Genomic DNA, 22,599 nt, shown 5'->3' with positions numbered 1-22,599 from the left:
GGGAACCAATGTTGTAAACAAATGAGACACAGTTTGGGGTCTATGAGCACCTGCTGTTCAATAAAAAAAACAATATGGAGAGGGTACGTATGGTATGAAGAGGGGGTACACATGATTTGACAAAAATGCGAAGGGGTACACGGGACAAAAAGTGATTGGGAACCACTGCCTTAAAACATATTAATAAACAATACATATTAACTACAATGATTTAGAAAAACAAAAATATTTATGATGTATCTGGTTTTCAAAGAGTTTGTAAACTAGATTTGTATCAAATATATTAGCATAACCATAATTTATATGGTTATGGTTATAATAACTAACCATATTTATAATAATCACTTGATTTACCAACCATTCTCTAAAAGCAGATTTCATTTAATTAAATAGGTTATTGAAGCTTCATTTTGCCAGAAAACATTTATTCATGTTTTATCATTATTTTAATCAATCTTATTTTTACTTTTATTTATTGATTGATTTTATTTGGTAAACCAATTGAGCCTGAAAAGCTTTTTCTGCTAACCTAAAGGTACAATGTTAGTCCAAAATAGAATATATAGTTGTCTATTTAAATCAACATCCTATGATGAAAGGGTTAAACATTTTTACAGATTTATAGATGTGGTAAATGTATAATTTACTCATTATATCTCACGTAAAGCTTTTTAAACTACCAAATATAATCCAGTATTTATAATTCCATACAATGTCAGCTTCACCTGTGCAAGGGAAAGTCTATCATTATCCGTCAGTTTATGAGTTTGCAATATTCATTTTGCAAGAATTAATAACATAAATCTTATAAGCCATGTGACCAATCTCTCTTTTGGGAAATTTTCAAATTTAGTATTTGACCGCTAATTGTTCTATTTCAATGTTACCTAAAATGTGTTCAGTGATAAAAGCATGCGACCAAACCAGTCAAGATCAATGTATCAGTCATTTGATCAAGAATATTTTTTACTGAAGAGTTTTAAAGCAGCACAAGAATACATTAAAGACGATGAGGCAATTAACTGAGTTTTTTTTTTTTTTTTTTACTGCTTCATGCGAAAGCAGAACACAAAGATACAACTTGACTTTGAACCTAGCGTCTGTAGATTGCACTCATCTGTGTTTATAAGCCTGTACAATATGTAGCACTGAAGATATACACTGCAAACCCCCCATTTGTCTTCCATGTTATATAATTATTGCCCCATCTGCTTCTGTTGCATATTTGGCACAGTCTTTGTTGTTGTTTATGTACCCACTTTCTGCCTCTGTCCTTTGTAGTCGAACACAAAATAAGCACTGGGACAGCTGGCACGTCATTATCATACAAACAGCAATGGAGAGGACGATGACTGACGCGTAAGAGTTGTAAATGGCAAAGGTTAATGTTTGCTGGTGCACATATCTTTCACATATGCTGTTTCACTTGCATTGATATGCAAGTGTCGTATATATGAAGCCATTGCTTCTTCAGAGGAACCATTTCCATGTTATGGTCAAAGTCTCTCCACAACAGTCAAACGGCTTCAATCTCTTGATCAGTCTGTATTGCATGTTCATGACTGATACATTACCCTTAAACAGGGTCAGTTTACAGTCCTCCTCAGGGGGGTGGTAGCTTAGCATTCCTTTCTGGTTTTCACCATCTTGCTAGCATATTTGATAGGGATACCCCAGCGTCTCATTAGGTACACATCAAACACGTAGGTGACTCCTGGCTCCAGACCCTCTATTACAGCTGTAGTTACTGCTCGTCTAGGGTTCAGCTCTTGGAAATACTTACAGAGCACGCGCTCAGTGTCAGAACGGGACTCTGGACCCAGACATGGTGCGTTTAGAGCAGTCACACCCCCGGTTTCTGCCTCCTGTTGTTCGATCTTCCTGCGGTACACACAGTACAGGCTTCTTTCCTCTGTGCCCATCCATGCAAGGGTAACAGTCGTGCAACCACGTAGCCGGTTGAAGGATTTTATCTGTAATGTTGACGGAAGAGACGGAATTCCTTTGCGGTGGTAGGCAGAGGAGATTTGCATTTTCACAGAAGCACCAAGACCTCCAGGGACAGCTGGGTTTGTGGTAGTAAGTCCTTCTCCTTCTAAATGAATTAGGTATGATGGACTTCCATTGAGCCAAATATGAACCAAATCTTCTCCAACGACTTGAGAAGTCAGAACCCGACCCTTAGAGGAAACCGTGACCTTGACCTTTTCATCCCCACTGCAACTCTGCAAGGTGAGAAGGCCACTTTGCTGCCAACCGCGAGGACGGAAACTAAAGAACTGTTCCGAAATGGAGCTCTTCTCTTTGAAGGTCACCCACCTCAGCTCCCCCTCTCTGAGCATGATGATTGCAGGTCTTGCTTCTCCGTGAGTCCGAGCCTGCGTTCCTTTGTATGCCACACTGGTCCCGTTAATCCTGTCAATAACAAATATATCAAAGTAATACTGTGTGTCAGGCATGAGCTCAGAGACAGTGCAGACGCTCTCTGTACCCTGACAGGCACAATGGAGGTCAGCAAAATCATCAGGGAGGGTAGATGCTTCACTCTTGGGGTCGGTGTATGTGTCCCACTGTTGCCACCACCACTTTTTCAAAATGGGCCACGCCGTCACTCCCCTCTTTTGCTCTTTCTTCTTTTGTTGCTGTTCCTCATCTTTCCTTTCACTCTGTCGGGCAGCACAGAGACTGGGATAATTTTGTACAGGGTTTGGAAGGACACAGTAATCATAGCTGTTTTGTGAGACCGGAAGGCTGGTTAAGGAGAGGCTTGGCGCCCAGCTTAGGGTGACACTTGTCATGCCTACACCTAAAGTATGAACTCTCGGGTCAGATGGAAGCAGAGGGAAGGCCCTGGAAGGCCCAAAGCCTTGGTGGAGGTACACTGCGGCTGATGAACTCCGCTGTTTGGAGCGAAGCCTCAGGATGTAGACAGAGTTGTGGGTGTAAGAAGGGCCATTGTAGGTGTTCACAGTATTGCCAGAAAAACTGTGTAGTTTCTCCTCTATCCCTTGGCCTTGCCACCATACCTCAGGCATGCTCTTCTTCGAGCTCCCTGAAAGCAACAAACATACATAGCTCACAATCTGCACTCACATATTTCCTTTAGTTGATGCCTTATCACTTATATTTCAAGTATTGGCCTTAAGTAACAAAATACATCTTCCCAGTTGACTATTTTGTTAGTTGATCAATTCAAAGCATTCATACAACTCAAGACATCGAACAAAAGTAACCAAAGAAAATGAATCTAAATAGTGAAAAAAAGATAATTCACTAGAATGACAAAATGATCCCAAAACAGCTTGTCATCAATTGCACTCACAGTCCACTAGAGATGACAACAGCATTTTCAATTGAAACAGATCTTTTGGAACACCCTCAATTTTGCTAAGGGCATAGAATTGGAATCTTAAAATCTATCTCATTTGTACTTTATGTGTCTGTTGATTAATCAGCATTACCCAAGTTAGAAGCAAGATAAAAGAAATCAACTGAACCTGTTTGTCATTAAGACCCTTCCCTAATCTGGAAATCTTTTTATCTTTATTTGGTTTGGGTTCATGACAACAGTGCACTTTACACTCTTGATTGTCTACTTACACTCCAAATTTTGGAGGGGCTTGTCTTTTAGTGTTCGCTTTGCCAGGCTCCATTCAATAGGAAGGTCACAGGGACTGACGGTCACAGACATTGCCGGAGTCTTCTTCTTCAGCGTGAAGTATAACCTAGGGCCAGAAAGCAGAGATAACCACCAGAAGCTTTTGATTCTTCATCTGGAAAGTCAAACCGATAATATCCGGCCATCTTTAAGCTCTGAGATGATGGATGGGAAGACAAGATATCTTCTCGTGCATTGGGAGCAACTTTCTTTCATTTTTTGGATAGTTTTGCGATAAGGTGCAGCTGGTTGTAATTTTTCATGACTAAAGTTTGAAAGAATCGGTGTTGCAGCTGTTTCCAACATTTCCCAATCGGGTTGTTTTCATTTGCATACTCACAGCCATCTGACAGCAGACTAGTATAGAGGTGACCTTCGAATCGAGAGATAAAGCTGCATTGACGGTTCTAGATGGATATCTGCCTGTGTTTTGTAACTATCTAGAAATGTGCTCAGCATGAAAATTGTTTGGCTGATTTTTTTTTGGCATTTCTGGTGCTATTGAAATCACTATAAGGAAAGATACTTTGTGTAACTCATGCTTGTGTCAAATACAGAGTCCTATTAAACAGTTTTTTAATTACATTAATTAGTGTACAGGTTGTTTTAGTTAATAATTTACTTAATATGAAATTTTTGTGCGCTAAAGCTAAAGAAAGGAGCTAAAAAAAACAGTTTCGTTCAGTACAGTAAGTCATTGAAACTTGCACCAAAGACCTGCTAGTACATTGGATTGTTTTCCTGTCACTACTGGGACTTATACACCATGCAAAGATTGTATGTTTAACAACTGAATGTATTAACACACAATGAAAAATGTTGTTGCAGTCTTCTTTTTTGACTTTTAATAGTTTTTTGCTATGCTCCTGTTTTTAAAGTAACAAATACAAGGTCATTGAAGAACACAAAAATAATCTTTTCTTATTACCTGCGGGTTCGTCCTTTGGGGATGGTTACAGACGTGAGCTTTTCTTCTGGTAACCATGTAGTTGGGCGTAGTGGCACCTCATTCTCAGGTGCTAGAGCTGAGTGAACCTGAGGCCACGAAGAGCCGCAAACCAGGGCTAAAGCCGTTCCAAGACACCAGGACAGTGACGTCGGAGCCATGGCTTTTACTTTTCTTCTACCAAGCGTGTATCCTCACTCAGTAAAGGCTTGAATATCCTTTAACTGGCTGAAAATGCAAAATGGAAACCCAGGAATATCAGTCGTAGACCATCAGTAACACACACTCATGCACTTTTTCTCAACCGTACCATTCACATAGAAGCTAAAGAGCTGCTGTGGCTGATGATGCATTGATATGAAGAAACTCCATATCCGTTTCAGACGGAATTATTCATGCTGTAAAAGAGAAACTGCTAAGCTATATCACTCTGGGATGTGTGTAGCACAGCTTGACACTTGACTGTAGAAAAAGAGCACCACCCATCCATCGCACCAATTTTCCAAGTGTGAAGTGGGTTGCTGATACCACTGATGCTTTCACGTCTACATTTCTATCTTTAGTCACAGGGATCAAATGGGCCTGTTCACAAACTATGATGTTTCATTGTTATTATTCAGCTTATCGGGAGATCATGGCGACATGCCATGAACAGCCCCAGGTGCACCGAAGCAGTCAAAGCCAATCAGTTCAATGCATTTCTGAGTATAACACACTTGTATCATATGTTTCTGTCTCCCTGTTCGTCTGCCTTTTTGCTTTTGCGCTGTGCAACTAGGTGTCTGTGTGCAGATGTATACGTGTCTGTTTGCGATTTAGTGATAGTCAGATCATTACAGGTCTCAGTGTTTGCCTTCCTCCCAGGAGAGTGCACATTTGTTCAAAGTCACACAGTCTGCACAAACACACTTTCGTCTTCCCCTAACAAGGTGTATTATGTTAGCGCCGTGCCCCCGTAGATCAGATGACATTCACGGTGGAACCATGGAGGCGGAGAGGGCCGTGGGACTCAGAGATCCAAACTCGAAACCGTCAGAAAGCTACAAAGTCACACCGAGGTGCCGGCTCGTTATCCTCGCAACCCATAAAGCTTTGAGAGACATACAGCAGCAAGAAAAACACATTGAAAATGGGAGGGAGGAGAAGAAGTGGAAGCTGAGGAAGGGAGGGCCATGGAAATGGAGAGCTACAAGAAGAGGATGTTGGATTTTGGAGTAATTAGAGGGAAGGAGATGGAAAGGAGAAAGTGTAACTAAAAAAAGATAGCTGAGGGGGAGAAAAAAAAGACTTGCAATTTCTGTGTCTCAGGCTTCGTAGCCAGACATGTGGTTGGTGTTTACTTTGGTTTGCATGTCAAATGTCCAGCATGTCACACATTACCAGACGGAGGCGCAGCCTTCACAACTACATTCACACACACCCCCCCTCATTCAAACTTGATAAAGACGAAGACAGAAAAAAAATAAGCTTGGCAGCTTCTTTCTTCAAAACGGACTCGCTGATAAAATATGCATACGGCTCCTCAGCAAGTTATGGCAAATTGAATTTTCATGAGGCAAAAAGACTGAGTCTGACTGAGAGGAACTGGGAGAACTTAACTACCGCCCTCTATAAATAAATACACACTCCCCTTTAAACACAGGAGCTCATGACTTTGATGGTCTCGCACTGTTCTAGGCCCAGATCGTCCCGTTTTGTTTTTTTAAAGCCAGTTTTCTGTTTCTGTTATCTTTATCCAAGACTGTCAAGAGTGCATTTATTTTCAGCTCTGATTTGGGTTTTTTTTTAGAGATACTTAAGTCCTGCTCTTTAAGCGTTTTTCTTCAGTCCTTTTCCTTTTCGGTCTCCCTTTCACTTAATTTAGCCCCTTTATTTTTAAAGTTAGAGCATGCTCAGTTTCACAGAGGCCGGTTGATAGCTATGTGTTATCTGTCCTCACATTGTATTGCTATCTTCTATCTCCCTGGGCTCTGGCAGGACCATCTGCCTTCTGTTATCTGTGGTCAGAGACAGATTAAATGGCATGGGGTGGTCCCTGTCGAATGCATTGTCCTCTCCTTTTCTCAAACTACCAAAGGCAAAGACCTGGCCTGTGATTAATGGTGGGGGTTGACAGGATGGCGCTCAGTCAATATGCAACAACGTAATTTCATAAGTTTCGAAGGATTAAGATTTGTAGTTCATTATCCTTGCATTTCTTATTCTTCTTATCTTCTTTTGTATTTCCTTTTCTTCCACACACACTTTCAATCATATGTATGTATTCAATCATATCTAACAATATTATGCCCCGGTTATTCCACTGGTTGAAAAAACATGTAATATTTTTTTTACGTGAATGTCCCTGAACCTAAAAGTGCTCAGTTTGTTTCTTTCTTTCATGCCATCAGTAATTATTCACACACAAAGACACAGAATGCCCTGCGAAAACAAGTCAAAGAAACAAGTGCTGAACCAACCAGTTGAAATTTGACACCTGAACAGCCTCACACACACACACACTCTGCAAGGACAACATGCATGCATGCATCCCCTTACCTTGTTTCAGTGCACGCATTCCCTCTCTGGTGCAGGGAATGAGGGATGGGATCAAATGAGAGAGAGAGAGGGAGAGAGGATGGTGGAGGACGAAGAGGAGGAGGAGGAGGAGGTGGAGAGGGGGATGAGAGCTGGTTGCAAGGAGAGGAGGAGCGACAGCAGGTTGTTGTTGGTTGTTCCACTGACTCCCATGAGGAGCTGCTGCTCACTCCTGACTTCAGGAGGTGTTTCTTCAGAGCTTAGATGTCCCTTCAGGGCCGTCCCAGCTTCTGGTCTACGGTGCATCACTCTTTGGTTCTGTCCTTCACACATGGAGGTTTGCCCTGTAAATCACTGAGTGAATGACATCTGGTCAGACAAGCTTTTATCATCACTTCATTTCACTTTTTTTCCCTGTGTTTACCTCAGCGGTGAAGTGAACGGAGCTCGCTGGCAATTCAAATGGGCTCATCTGTGACTGATTGTGCTTTTGCATATGTGAGGGAGTGAGTGGGTAAGTGTGAGGGGGCGGACGATGAGGTCCCTGAGTTAGGATGATGAGGAGAGGATGAAGAGAGAGACCAAAAGAGAAAAAGAGAGAGAGAGATTGGGTTGTGATGAGCAGTTTAAGGGAAAACAAAGGTGGTGAACAATACTGACTGCTCTGATAAAATCTAGCTTGGGAAATGATTTCAGATGTTAAAGGTTACTTCTTTGTGTCCTCAGCCCTTGTTCAGGCAGGTGCATCATTTTCCTCTAAATGAACCTAATTAAATGACAGTAAATTAACACGTTAATGAATTTATTGCTTATCTAAGAAAATTGGTGACTCTTCTATATCTAAGTTCATTTTAAATGCAAAAAAAGTAGTATTTTTTAATCTAATTGCAATGTCTCTAAAATGATTCATGTCTGTTTTTTCCCCCAAAGATGTTTGCTAATATTGTAGATGTATCTATTTTTAACGTGATAGGAATATAAGATTACATTTCTGATTAGGAAGAGAAGTTTTCCAAATTTACAAAACACTGGTTCTGGTTCAGCACAACTTTATTCTAATCCTTCATTTTAATGTTCCCTCCTAAATCCCTCTCCCCTTTTTCTACCCCCCTCATTAGGGTGTAGCACTGCCCTCTTAAAAAAAAATAATAATAAAAATGTTCTCCTCTAAAAAAGTTTAGCTTACCCTTCCTTAGGGAGCTGGTGATGGTCACAACTATGCAATATAATAAATGTGTTTTTTTAATTTTTTGCAAGAATAAAACATGCATAGCTGTCGCAAAAACATTGCACTATGTAATGTTAACATTTGACATCATATGCAGACAAAAGAAAAAGAGGGAAAAAAAAATCTACAAGACATTGTTAATAGAACTTTAAAGAAAACAAGACAATTTATTTTTAATTCCAACCAATGTCTCCATAATGTTTTTGCTTGACTGAAATAAAAAACGTTAACATGACTTTATTGACTGCCAGAGCTTCTGAGTTTTTATCTTAAATTAAAAGCTATTTTTTTGTTGCTAGCATAGCAGTGAATAGGCTTATGTGAGCATTACATTTAACACATTTTATTGCCTTCTTTACTTCCTTCACGCATCATTTCGCACAAACTTGTTGTTTAGATTTAGACGATGCTTTTAGCTTTCCATCGCTGAATCCCACATTTTAATTCACCAATATCAGCCAGCTTTATTAAAGGTTTCTCATCCTTCACCAACAGGTCAAGTGTCACTTTGGGGGAATGAAAGCATTCATATCAATGGCTATCCAACCCCACCCAGCCCTCTCATCTCCACACAATGGTGGTCCTCGTATAGCATAGCCCACACTCTACCACTCCTGAGCTCTTTAATCAATATCATTAAGGAAATAGAAGTAGCTCCCGCTTTTTCATTTTGTGATTGAGCTTTTTCTCACTCATTCAGTCGCTACTTCAGTATAAGGCTATTGAGGTTGCTATGAATGGGGCCCATTCCACCCTAAGGGAATATTGTCTGACCATAGGCAAGAATTAGGGAGACCCCCCTCGCTCCATTCTATGTCTATGCCTTCAACATCTCTTCAAAGGAGAGAAAAAAAAATGTGGCACATTGTGAGCACGATTACTGAATGAATCCAAGATTGGTCTTTTTTTTAATGCCCATCCACCACTCTTTCCATCATCTTCCATCAGTTGCTTCTTCTTTAGTCCCTAAGAAGTTCTGCAAGTCGGCAATCTGGCAGGGCATGATATGGCAGCTCCTTTTGAAGGCTGGGTGGTGATTAACCTTCCAGAGAGATCACTCCACACATAAAAGTAAATGAGCAGTGTTCCAGCATTTTTATTCTGTTTGTTTCCAGGCAAGAATTTCATCTAAAAGTCACATTGTGGACATTTTTCTCCAGTCTCGAGACATCTGTTGGGCATTTGTTGAACCTGGTTCCAATGAGTTTTCATCCTTGTCCATGTTGTTTTCAACACCATCATAATTATATTCAGCAGTATGAATATCATCATTTTGATCCTCCTAATCCAAATCCTCCCATGTCTCACGTCTTAATAATTCATAAAATGTCATAAAAGACAGGTTCCATTTGTAGCGAAAGTCCCACTGAAAGTCGGGGTGAAATTTTTTGTTTGGCATAATTGCATTAGAAAAAAAGAACGGCAAAAATGGCCTTTTCATCTATTATTTACATGTGCTTACAAACCATGCATAATGCAGAGGGCCATCTTTAAAACAGCCATGTATTAAATATCATATTCTCGGGGTCGGGGGTCTTGTGTTGCGTGCTTTTACTGCCCGTTATTTGGGCTAATCTTTGAATATAAGCCAACTCACTGTCTCGAGCTGAAAGAAAAAACACACAGAAATCGACAGCGATAAGATGAAAAAGGAGATAGAGCGTATAAAAGGGATGATATGCAAGCTGAGAATGGGTTAACGCCTGGTTAACGGGAATCTTTATTTTTAACAACATGTCATCACCAACAGCCCATCTGCTCCGATGCCGTCAGGGTCCCACGAGGGTGTGCGTGAGTGTTTGTGTGCATTTGTGTAAGATGGGATGGGTGTGGGGGGGCAGGAGATGTAAGCAAGTCATCACAGAACAGATCACTGATCATTCAGTACCCGGAGAAGGAGAAATAAGAGAATGAGAATAGGTGATGAGAGGAGGTGTTAAAGGTGGGTGATGCTCACGTCTCCACCTTTGTGAAATCCAAACAGGGTGTGACAGGAGGGGGCGGGGACTGAGGTGAACGGTCCATGTTAATGTGTGACAGGAAGGTAAAGCAGGATTAGGTGCAGGTCAGTGTTTGGAATGGGGGTTGGAAGGAGGTAGAAGATGGTGTGAAAGGGAATCTATTAACACTGAGCAGAGGATGGTGGAGACAATAGACCTCCAGTGACGTCCAAGCAACGTGTTTATTTAATTTTCTTTGCAAACCTTTTTTTTTGTATTAGACTTTTTAATCAGGGTTGGAGTGTGTGTCTTATAATATGGGGTGCTGAATGTAAAAACTCGGTCACTTTTTCATCTCTCACATATTTAGCAAATTTTCCTCACATTTAGTTAACTTTTCTTTCATATGAGACAAATTCATGTAATCATTGTTAAAAATGTGTATGCATGAAAAATAAATCTAAATGTAAATGTTAAATGTAAGTGTTAAATGTAAATGTTAAATGTAAATGTTTAATGTAAATGTAAATGTTAAATGTAAATCTAAATGTAATAATTAAATGTTAAATGTAAATGTAAATCTAATATCTAAATCTAAAAAATCTAAATGTTAAATGTAATATCTAAATCTAAATGTTGGGCCTCATGATCGACAGGCACCGACCGGCCCACTTTGTACAATTTCTAAACATTTAGCTTTACACTTGGTGACCGATTTAACATTTACATTTAGATTTAACATTTAGATTTGCATTTAATGTTTGGATCTACATTTAACATCTAGAATGTAAACGTTAATTTACATTTAACGTTTACATTTAACATTTATATTAACTTTTACATTTAGATTTATTTTTCATGTTTATACATTTTTAACAATGATATAGAGTAGAACATACTGTTTTACATGAATTTGTTTGAAATGAAAGAAAAGTGAGCTAAATGTTCAAAGAATGTCTTCTATGAAACAGTGACTGAGTTTTTACATTCTGCATCCCATAATATCTCTTCACTTTGTTAATATACAGATGCCAAGAAAAGCAGCATTCCCACAATGGTCACTTTTATCAAATGTTTTTGATGAAATAAAGTGGGAAAAAAAAACACCTTTTTAAAAATTCATGATGCTACTTTTGACACATCTAGAAAAAATGTACACCAACACGGGCGTGTTCAACCAAAATTTCCATCCTTCATCTTCTTTCGAGGTCTCTGTCTCCCCACGTCCCCCAGGCTTGGTATAAAGTTGTAGGCTAATTAGAGCATAGGAAGCACCCGTACACTGATGCCCACCCCAGGCCACGTACACACACATGCAGACAGAAACACGTACAGATCATCCTATTGATGTTTGTGCAAACACAAATGAATAAGTTCAGAATCAAAGAGAAACAGTCTTTGGAATAAGGTTAAGAGTTTACATTCAGCATCATGTTGTAATTTATGGAGTGAGAAGGAAAAAACAAATAATTTTTGCCCACCAAAACCTTTTTCGTTCTACTTTTCAGTTTCCCATGAATCTCCCCCTCCCCCATCTAGTCGTTCTTAGTCTTTTCCTCATTTCTGATCCATTTTTTATGCATTACTCTCATCTCACATTTAAAGTGAACCACTTCCTCCTATAATTCAAAAACACAACTTACTTTCTTTACTTACTTACTTTACTTTCTCCTTTCCTGAATGTTGGCTCCATGCCTTTCTCCCCTTGGATTTCCCTATTGCATTATGTCACTCTACCATTTCTCCCCTTCATCCCTTTTATTATCTCTTTGTCTATTATCTGGTCACGTCATCTCCAGCTAAGTGTCTCTGCTTCTCATTTCTGTTTTTTTTCTTCCTTCAGTACACCACATTCACTGTTTGTAATGCTTTTATTTGCTCATTGAAAGCGTGCAATGGTGATTTCCTTCTCGTCTTTATTGTTTCCGAATAAAAATGTGTAGAAATGTAGATGATAGTCACTTAAAATTGCAGTCTTTTTTATTAAATCATTTAATTGTCTCATTGATTATAAAGTCAGAGACAAACACCAGACTTTAAAGACCTGATGATGCCAAATATTAGCAAAATACATGCTAGGGAAACGTGATCTTTCGATGAAAAGGTTGTTAGAGTTAAAAGCTGCGTTCAATGATGATCCTTTGAGTCAAATGTAGTTCTCTCTGAGAGCAGGACACAGCTTTTGGGATGCCATTTTCATTGCTGCAATAAAAACACATAAACAAAAAAATAAAACATGACAATAATAGTCTTATCTTAAGAAGTGGGCAAGACAACAGCAGAACAGTGACAGATTGTAAGAAACAAAAAACAAAAAGGGAGACCATCCATCCATCCTAAGACAGCAAACTACTTAAAGCAGGGGTTCTAAATCTTGGCGTCGCCAGATGCCTTCAAGAAACTAAAAATATTTTTTTTTACAATTTGAAGCCATTTTTTCTTATTTTTATCCTTTTTCTGCAACTACACCAAACTTTCCATATTTTAACCTATTTTCATCACTTTTTCATGTTTTTGCTCCTTTTAATGCATTTTTGCTACATTACTCCCATTTCTGCCACTTCCCCATCAAATTTCAATGCCTTTTCTGCACATTTTTCCACTTTCAAGACATTTTCAGCACTAATAAACCCTTTCCATCACTATATTTCATGCTTGTTTATGCAAATTTAACCACATTCATGATTCGTCATGCCCATTATATGCCAGTTCGTACTAATTGTTCCTACTTTTTTTCTGCCACTTTTAAGCCAATATTGACAATTTTATTTATTTTTTTTACCACTTTTTCTGTCTGTTTTTGGCCACTCTAATTTGCAACTTTTAACTAATTTCTGTTGTTTTTAAAATCCCATTTCACCTCCTTTTCCACCTTTATTGGTCACTTTGAACCCATTTTTGTTTCTGATTAAAACAAGGACTTACATCTTTAATATGACTATATACTATATGGCATAAATAATAATAAACTTCCTGGATAACAGTGGATATTATTCAGATAAATAAATAAATGTGGTTATCACAGATTCATAGAACAATGGACCATCATTTTTCTGACTTTATGGATGGCCCCCAAAAAGCTCTCCCCTTTATTCCCCCTTATAGATGGCACTGTCTCCACATGACTGTTCTTCAGTGTTCATGTCTGCGTTCAACCACCATCAGGTACTGTTAGGGTCCCCGGGCTGAAAAGTTTGAGAACCACTGACTTAAAGGATGTAGATTCAGATCACGAGTTTGGGTGCTTAGTTTTTAAGATTATCACAGGATGAACCTAGAATATAAAGCCGTCATTGGGCCTATATAAAGTGTCAAATAAAGGGCATTGCTAAACATTGTACAATAAGTTGAACAACCTTTATGGAAATTTATGAAGTTTTTAAAATGACTTTAATAACAGAGTTTATCACCCCTGAACATCAATCCTTCATCTCAAAACTGGCAGAACATTAATTTTATGTAAGTCCGATCACTAACTCTGACATTTAATGGATGAGTGTGTATCATTGAGAAGGTTATTTTTTTTAAGGAGTGATATTGAGCTATATTTTAGACCAGTATAGGCTAATAACAATAATACTTCAAGCACACAGTTTTGTTCATCAAATAATGAAGCTAAAATTGGGAAAACATTGAGACTAACACATGAATTTGTAGAACCAGTCTTCAGAGCGATCCACCAGGCAGCTTATCCATTCACGCAAGGTCACCTTCCTGTTCCTGTCTCGATCACATGACCTGCAAACAGCATAGTATGACACAGGGCCCCCGCAGACATGAAAGGAGCTGCACATCCACATGTATTCAATAACACACGTGCACCTGTTACATGGCAAAGTGAAATGACCAAATGACAGATTTGTATGGAGACTAAAACCTTGAATGAAACCATCAGCTAATGCATTACCATTGGCTTTCACGTCATTGTGTAGCATTCCCTCTGAAGGGTGCTGCTTCAATTTGTGTTAATCCATGGGCAGCGGGTGACACAGTGGGTAATAAACATTATCATTGCTGGGAATGGCTTGACATTGACACAGCCAGCCATGCTTCTACCAAACCTGTCATTGCAGGCTAACAAACTAAAGGGGGCTGGGTGGGAGTATCAAAGCCAGAGGGGGGAAAAAAAGGAAGGGACTAAATGATGAAAGAGTAACCAAAGAAAAAATTGGCAGAAAATGTATCAATTGGTGGAAAAGATAACAAAAAAAGAAGAAGAAGCAGCAGCACAGAGGGAGAGAAGTCACGCTTCAACAGGGATGAGGTGTAAGATAATGGAGAGATGGTGTGGCCATGAGATCAGTGGGGAGGAGGACACGAAAGTGTGGATTGGCATTGAGGATGAATAGATAGATGGCGTGCTGGGAGAACAGCATGGTGGGAGGTGCAACTTGGTCAGAGCGGAGGCGAAATCTTTCGCTGTGTGACATTTTTAACCCTTTGTAGTTCTGTCATTAACCACTCGGAAACATATTGCAAGGGAACATAGGCTGTGTTCAAAATGGCGTACTAACGTACTACTCATACTAAGTCTGACGTCAAAATGAGTATGTAGTGCGTTCACATTATATAGTATGAAAGGATCGAGTAGTATTATATTGAGACATTTCCTAAGTATGCACGGTGGGCACACTAGTCATTCTCAACTGTGCCATGATGCATAGCAAGCGGAATGTAAAATCGTCTTGGGACCGGCTTCAAGCTAAAAATCAAACATTCCTTTTTCAAAACAAAAGCATCTCTTCTTGTCTTCCACTAGTTTTTAAACCCTTTTGTAAATATGGCTCTTGTTTTGAAGTTTTGTCAGTAGCACAATGAAGGGTCTCAAAAAATCTCAGAAATGTCAGAATGAGATGTGTTTTCCGCAAGTATTTTGGATCAAACCGACCACATGTTGCTATTCTACTTGGTCACTTTCTTGCTTAAAATGTTTTCAGAACTTTCAAAGGTGGTCAATCAATGGAGCTATTTAGCCTCAGCGTGCTTCAGATTTTTCTCATTGTAAGTTTGAAATGCATCTTGGGAAACTTAGAAGTACACTGTAAAATCTAGAATAAAGTTTAACATCCTCCTGTTAGCATACAAAGCTCTACATGATTAAGCTCCTGTATATCGTAGAGACCTGTTAGTGCCCTATTGTCCGGGCAGAACACTCTGCTCTCAGTTTGCTGGTCTTCTGGAAGTTCGTAAAGTGTCTAGAAGTACAAGAGGAGGCGGAGCGCTCAGCTACCAGACTCCTCGCCTTTGGAACCAGCTCCCAGTCTTTGTACGGGAGGCTGCTACTCTCTCCACCTTTAAAAATAAGCTCAAAACCCACTTATTTGCTAAAGCATATATCATATAATAGCAATAACCTAAAACGGACATGGTGTCATTGTTTTGGTCACAATCACAGACCATTACACATAAATGGTCAACACCTCAGACCATTGCGAGAGACCGTTACATTCACAACCTACTAAAGCGTATAATTGCAATAATTTAAAGCGGACAAGGTCTCCTCTGTAGTGATCGCTGGGGTCACTACGTGCGCCCAGTACAAGACAAAACCTCATCTGTAGTGGTAGCATTTCAGAGCATGGTGGAGGCCACAAGATGTTTATTAACCTAATCACTAGGAACGAGTGTATCATGTTTTTCTGCAGTCTGTGCCTTCTCCTCGCTCTCTCTCTTTTCTGTTTCAGGTGTCTTAATGCTGTTGCTGGCAGTTCCTGATCAATGGTTCATGGCTCAACCAGTCTGGAACACTCTGATGGTCTATCCTTCTATCCTGTTCTGTTCGTCCTTCTGTTCACTAAACCCCAACCAGTCGAGGCAGAAAAACTTTCTCTCCACTGTCATTCAATGATTGTTCATGTGGATCTTGCTGAGTTCTTTCATTTGCTTTGAGATGATTTTGTTGTCATTTACGCTATATAAATAAAGTTGAATTGAATTGAATACTTCAGTGGGTACGGTCACCATACGAATCATATTATTAGTATATAGTAGACAATATATACTCATTGAGTGTGTAGTGTATAGTATTTCAAACACAGCCAAAGTCTACATGAGTGATTTCCTTTGTTTAGCATAAAGTCATGATACGGTCAACAACACTAGCCTTTGCCACCTTCTTCATGGAGCGTTTAGATCACGTCCCATCATCCAGAATGAGTCACATGAGTAAAACACTTATGTTGCTGCATGGGGTCAAGGGTGGAAAAAGTTGAATTATTGTGAATCTTAAGGTAATACATCATGTGTTGATTTAGGTGAGAGTGAGACTGACTGAAAGAACAACGTTGCGCAGTGCTCCAGCGGCATCCTCTTATAATGAAGCTTCTTCAGGTCCCTGCGGCTCAACTTCCCATCTTTGTTCTTGTCCAATAAGGTGAAGCTTTGCTTAAAAGAAAAATAGAGAAAAATACATAACCAAGAAGAATATGATCCAAATGAAAACATTGTTTCTGATGGGTGTTTGTCTTTTTTTTGCCCACAATAAATGTAAATATGGATCAGGTCTTCACTTTGTCATATAGAGGCAGCTAGTGGATGATTTACACTTTAATAAATGATCTGCAATCTTTAGGTTGTTTGTACTATTTTTTGTGATGCCCCAATACTTTGGATGGACCATATGCCATTGTCTTTATTTTAACCTATGTGTCTGTGTGTGGTGGACTGGGTTTGTAAGGGGTGGATACTTTTTAACCTTATAAAAGCACGTTGAGCTGTATTTTATGTATGAAAAGTGCTTTTTGTAAAAATTTGACAAATCTAAGATTTTTATTCTATCTAAAGACCAACATATACAACACAATATACAGTATTATATATACTATTCTCAAATTCATTTATCCTTTTCTTAAATATTATGAAGACTTTCAGTCACTGAACAATAATATATCTGTGGAGCTAGAATCAAATCTTTTATCAATGAAACACTAAAAGGTTAGTGTGGACAGCATTAGAGATAATTGATGATCCACCATCCGGAAAACAACACGTTTGTTCTGTTTTGCTTAATAATTTCATATTTAGAATAAATTCCATGGATATTTGTGGGAAGTATATTTACTTAAGATGTTCTCATGACTTCTTACATTTTAACACACACTAGATCTGTACTATATACATTATGCTGGGTTAATATAAGATGGGGCTGCTGATTGTGGAGAGAGCTGACTTTACAGAACTTCAGGAAAGTTTGGAGATAACTAGCATTACTAGTTCTCTTATTTTCAAGTCTAAATTGTCAGATGAAATACATGCTTCTTCAACCAGATCTTAATTATGCGCATATTATTATTAGAGTATGTATTGCTCTTAGGACCCATCATAAGGCTGAAGATCAGGCCAGCTGCATATTGCTGCATAAAAAGAGAAGTGTCTCATTTGAAAATAGCGTATTAGCTTTAAATCATCGTAAAAATGTATTTATTTTATTTATTTAATTTCAGGACCAGAGGTCAAGGGAGAGGATATTAAGTTATGCCTTTAGTCACCACTGTATTGAATAATTCAGCTCATATTGACCCAAGTCCTATTTTTACACAGTGTTCTTCACAGTATCTGTCTCTTTCTGTGGACGACTTCACCACAAGCAACATGAGAGCTCACCACTTACAGTGGGTTGTTAACATCGATCACTCACTGAAAAGGGCAATGGGGCATTTTGCATGATGGAGTCCGGTGTGAAAAAACAACTTCATACTGAGTGTTGGGTTACGCTAGCATGGAAAATGATCCGACAGTATCTTCTCCTTCCACTTATAGCTTCCTAATACAGCTGCTTTTGTGAGCCACTAAACAAGTTATTTACACCACCACGATTTACATTATTGTGTTATCTACTGCCACCTATTGAAAGAGACGAGGATTGAATTACAACAAATGCTGAACGCTCCTGTGACATTTTGCAGCAAAATAGTTGCAAACACAAATTATCGGCAGTGTTTATTTTGTAGACTTAAAAATTTTCATCATAGTTTTCGTCGACTTAAATTTTTTAAGTGACAATAACTAGAATGTGACTAATCAAAAAAAAAAAAAAAAAAACTATAGTTAAATATGGAATAAAAACAAAAGGATAATTTTGTCACATGGAATGAAATCCAACCAGTACTCGTGATGTGGTCTTACACATTAAATCTGTCTGGAATTACAAATATTAATACTATCTCATATCAGGTTGATCGATGCTAATTGAATCTTTAAATAAACTCACATGCTGTATATTTAAGTCGACTATATGTAACAGATTTAGCTGACAGAATCTTATTGTCATTTAAAGCTAGACTTTAAAGAGTAACTGAAACCCAAAACCATTTTTTTCTGCTGACACCAAATGTATTTGGTATGAAGTAGTGTTGTTGATTGAATCTTGTCCAACTCTTAACATTTTAGTCCAATTATTTCCATTTGGCTTATTTTGTTGTACAAATGTAAGAGTGACTGCCCACTATGGGTTAAAGCCTAGTTATTACAATCAACTTTTGCCATTGGCTGAGAATGAGTTTGTGATGTTTTGGTGGCTTCTTACATCACTGTTAGCTCCGCCCCTCCTGTAAAATAGCATCTGTAGACTCTACAATCTGTGGTGAGTTGGTTGGATTGAGAGAATTGTGAATAAAGAGCTATAGTGAGTGTTCAATAGGTAGTTAGCGTAGCATAGATTGTTCTTTGGAGAATTTATCGTATAGACTGAGTGTGTTTTAAAGCTGGGGTAGGCGATTTTCTCCAGACACACTTTTTAAGTTTTTGGTTCAAATTGTCTTCATGTCCTGACAGAAATTAAGATCTTATCTCAACTGTAGCAGCTGTAAACCTTTAATAACTCCAACCAATGCAACCAATCACGTCTCCCTGTCTTCCTGCTTGTTCTCGACCCCTCGCATGCACGAGATCACACTGAAAGCGCGTCACCGCTGACAGAGTTAAAACAGAGTTTTTGGTCGTATTTTTGAACATATATGATGGTAAATTTTATTGTTTACTTACTGCTGAATGAGACATGAGACAACGAAGTTTCTACACAATACAAGCGATGAGCTGAGGTCTGCTGCTGGAGCACACTGTTTCACGTTTTTTAGATGTCCGTAAATTTCAGCAAAATCTCAGGCTTCGGTTATTCCGTGCGAATGCGCCACATAAAAAGCAGACGTTGGGGGTGGTCATTTATTTATTACATGTGGTCCCTAGGTAATACTAATCCTGAGCGAATAGGGCTTAAGTTGCATTTTAGCCAAAATACTAACTAAAACTAAAACAAAATATGATGTCAAAATTGACACCGATTTTTGGACAGAATGACAAATGTTTTGATTTTATATGTGATGCTAATTGTGTTGCTAGCTTGAGCTACCTGGGCCAGGTGAGTCCTCTGGGCGTGGCTAAGGCAGCTCTGTGGGGGAGGGACAGGTGTGTGGGATTCTGATTCCATTCGACTAATGAGCAGAAACCAGTCCAGGAGACGGTATGGGAACTGGTCCAACTCCTCCACAGTGCACACAGTCTTTGGAACTGCATGAAGGAGCACAGCAGAGCCCGTTTGAACCCCTACAGTAAGCCTTGGTAATTCTGTGTAATATTAACCAATGGTTGCATTTGTGTGTGTTTACTCAGACAGGCTCCTGTGTGAGCCAGCAGGATGCTCCGTCTCTTTCTACAGGCCTCTTTATGAAGCAAACACTCATTCCCGTAGGTTTTTCCCAGAACACTGCACACTGGATCCCTCTGCCTGTTGACATGAACCAGTGCACAGAAGGAAAACTGAGGAGGTTTATTGCAATGTGCCCACGTTATTGTTTGTATTCTTTAGATTTATAAGGTATCACAGGCTGTGTGAGGTATTTACCGTGGACAGGACTGTGGACAAACACATTTGGGGACAAGGAGCGTGTTTTCTTCAACAACCTGGCACCAAGAACCTTTAGGCCTGAGGCATTTCAGCAGCTCACAAAGCTTTTCTGAAAGAGGAGAAGAGATAAATGATCAATATCTTATGATGAACAGATACATCAACTTGATTTTTCATCTTTACGTTTAATATTGATATTCATGGGTAGAATATCTCAATAGAATAGAATAGAATTTATTGGCCATGTAATGTATGTTATACACACGAGGAATTTGACTTGGTGAACTGTGCTCTCTCTAATAATGTAAACATTAAAAAATAACAATTAACTAGAAAAAAAATATATAAACATAAATATAAACAGTAGTTAGACTAATGTGTGCAAAACTAAATAAAATAATATAACAAGATAACCATAACAAGATAAGATAATAATAAAAATACTACTACTACTACTACTACTACTACTACTACTACTACTAATAATAATAATAATAATAATAATAATAATAATAATAATAATAAGATAATAGTGCAGTAGTGCAGTGATGAGTAGTGCAGGTGAATATTTAAATTAAATAGTATGTACATGAACATTCTCAGTGACAGATTGATCCAGGGTTATTACATGTTTAGTTCCAGGGTTATTTCACAGAAACAGGTCTGACACTCTTTGACTGTCTAGCGTTGATCAGAGTGACAGCCTGGGGGAAGAAACTGTTTTTATGGCGGGTAGTTTTGGCGTACACTGATCTGTAGCGTCTGACGGAGGGGAGGAGTTTGAACAGATTGTGTGCAGGGTGTGAGGGGTCGTGATATCGCGATAACATTGTATCGCGATACGCATCGTATTGCAACATCCTTGCCAATACTCATCCCTAGTTTCTATGCTTATCTCACAGAAGTGCACGTGTCTTGATTGATTCCACATAGTTTTAGGACATTTTTTTCATTCCCCACTCAATGAAATCTATTTACTGTACGTGAAATACATACTGATACACAGTTTTTACCTGGCTTTACTCTGCCAATGTAAGGTCTCAGTCTTTCTTCTGCTTCTCTCTGTCTGCGCAGGGCTCTGCCTCCCTGACACACACACACACACACACACACACACACACACACACACACACACACACACACACACAACCTTTGATTGATCTGCTCTATATTGAAAGCTGATGCTCATCTGTTTTTATTGTTACAGGTGGCATGAGCTAATCCTTTCTCTTTCTGATACTAAATGTCAGCCCCCCCAAGGTAAGAACACAATGCATTTAAACAGAACACACACACACACACACACACACACACACACACACACACACACACACACACACACACACACACACACACACACACACACACACACACACACACAGCTTATGAAACCACAATGAAAATGCCCTGCACTCTGCCTCATATTCACCCCAGTCTGAAAACATTAAAACACTTTGTACTTCAAGCCAAACCACATCTGCCTTCAAAATCAGATCAAATGTGAAACAGGTGAGTTGAGAGTAAAGCTGCACTTCCTTTAGCAAAACAGTTGCTGGTTTACGACTGACAAAAGTGTTCTAATGACACTCAAACACATAAAACCAACACAGGAGGAGGAAATTCACGTTATGTTTAATGCACAATGTAGTCTTACATCACAAGAATAATATTTTGTCTGCTTTTTTTTTTTAATGCATTTTCCACATTTTTGTTCTAATTTTCACAATAAAGTAAAATTCTGAGTTACTGACAAGTAAAAAAAAAAATGTAACTTACCATAGCTGTACAAGTGTAAAAACTAAGGAGGACAAACAAAGCCAACGTCACGTTACATTCCATGGTCATGACATCCACAGAACTGTAATAATGAAGAAAAAAATGGATTTTTTTCAAGAAAACTCTTCTTTAATGCAAAATATGAGAAAACTGCTTCAAGTAAACAACTGCTAAAACATTTCTTTACATGAAAGGGTAAATATAAATGAGTTTGTCACAGTTATGATCAGTAATTCAGTACATCATTTTTTAATTCACTGTCAATGAGTAACATTACCATAATGTAAAAAGGGAACAACAGTAGATAGAAAATCAAATAAGCTAATTTTACATTGTAAAGGAAAACTCTGGGTTACTCAGAAATAAACCTCTGGTGTCAGTTGTGGAAATCATTACAGAATACAGTGCTTTGCATATTTTTCTTTCATCTGCTGCTAAAAGAAAAGCATCTTACCAGTTCTCTGTCAGTCCTTTTCCTCGTTGGCATTCCCTTATTCAAGGTCCTTTTCCCTCCTTGATAAACTTCACCTTTCTCTTTCGCTCCTGTAAGAATGTCAGACATATAACTGTCCTATTTAATCAAATCAAGATATTCAACTTTTCTCTCCTATTTCACATTTTTTGGACTCTTGTTGGTTATAACATTCTGTCACTGAAGCTAAAGAGCATCAGCGTGTGTGAAAGAAGCAGAGA

At 38.7% G+C, this 22,599-nt stretch overlaps 2 protein-coding genes across 2 annotated transcripts; both read right to left on the bottom strand.

Annotated features, from left to right (window-relative positions):
- Positions 1 to 1,027: 1,027 nt before the first annotated feature.
- On the bottom strand, positions 1,028 to 7,367 carry ndnfl (neuron-derived neurotrophic factor, like). Its single transcript, XM_028468043.1, has 4 exons — positions 7,143 to 7,367; positions 4,587 to 4,832; positions 3,601 to 3,725; positions 1,028 to 3,052 (listed from the first exon to the last, which is right to left on the bottom strand). Exons 2-4 carry the CDS (start codon positions 4,763 to 4,765, stop codon positions 1,620 to 1,622), a joined length of 1,737 nt encoding a protein of 578 aa, XP_028323844.1. The 5' UTR covers positions 4,766 to 4,832; positions 7,143 to 7,367; the 3' UTR covers positions 1,028 to 1,619.
- A 4,884-nt stretch (positions 7,368 to 12,251) lies between these two features.
- Positions 12,252 to 22,599, bottom strand: sparcl2 (SPARC-like 2). Its single transcript, XM_028468055.1, has 9 exons — positions 22,361 to 22,599; positions 21,907 to 21,988; positions 21,144 to 21,216; positions 20,128 to 20,239; positions 19,892 to 20,010; positions 19,636 to 19,793; positions 16,561 to 16,673; positions 13,933 to 14,027; positions 12,252 to 12,491 (listed from the first exon to the last, which is right to left on the bottom strand). Exons 2-9 carry the CDS (start codon positions 21,973 to 21,975, stop codon positions 12,436 to 12,438), a joined length of 795 nt encoding a protein of 264 aa, XP_028323856.1. The 5' UTR covers positions 21,976 to 21,988; positions 22,361 to 22,599; the 3' UTR covers positions 12,252 to 12,435.

The sequence above is a fragment of the Gouania willdenowi genome, chromosome 15, assembly GCF_900634775.1.
Source record: "Gouania willdenowi chromosome 15, fGouWil2.1, whole genome shotgun sequence".
Taxonomy (NCBI): Eukaryota; Metazoa; Chordata; class Actinopteri; order Blenniiformes; family Gobiesocidae; genus Gouania; species Gouania willdenowi.
Note: the sequence above shows the minus strand (reverse complement) of the source record. Positions and strands in the feature narration are given on the sequence as shown.

What these genes read in the sequence shown, in the direction of transcription:
- ndnfl (XM_028468043.1), bottom strand. Translation starts at nt 4,765, where the DNA reads ATGGCTCCGACGTCACTGTCCTGGTGTCTTGGAACGGCTTTAGCCCTG. An exon ending in CCCAAAGGACGAACCCGCAG is followed by an intron (nt 3,726 to 4,586) that starts GTAATAAGAAAA and finishes TTCTGGCCCTAG; the next exon opens with GTTATACTTCACGCTGAAGA. An exon ending in GCCCCTCCAAAATTTGGAGT is followed by an intron (nt 3,053 to 3,600) that starts GTAAGTAGACAA and finishes TGTTGCTTTCAG; the next exon opens with GGAGCTCGAAGAAGAGCATG.
- sparcl2 (XM_028468055.1), bottom strand. Translation starts at nt 21,975, where the DNA reads ATGACCATGGAATGTAACGTGACGTTGGCTTTGTTTGTCCTCCTTAGT. An exon ending in TCACACAGGAGCCTGTCTGA is followed by an intron (nt 19,794 to 19,891) that starts GTAAACACACAC and finishes TCCTTCATGCAG; the next exon opens with TTCCAAAGACTGTGTGCACT. An exon ending in AGAGGACTCACCTGGCCCAG is followed by an intron (nt 16,674 to 19,635) that starts GTAGCTCAAGCT and finishes TTTTCTTTTAAG; the next exon opens with CAAAGCTTCACCTTATTGGA.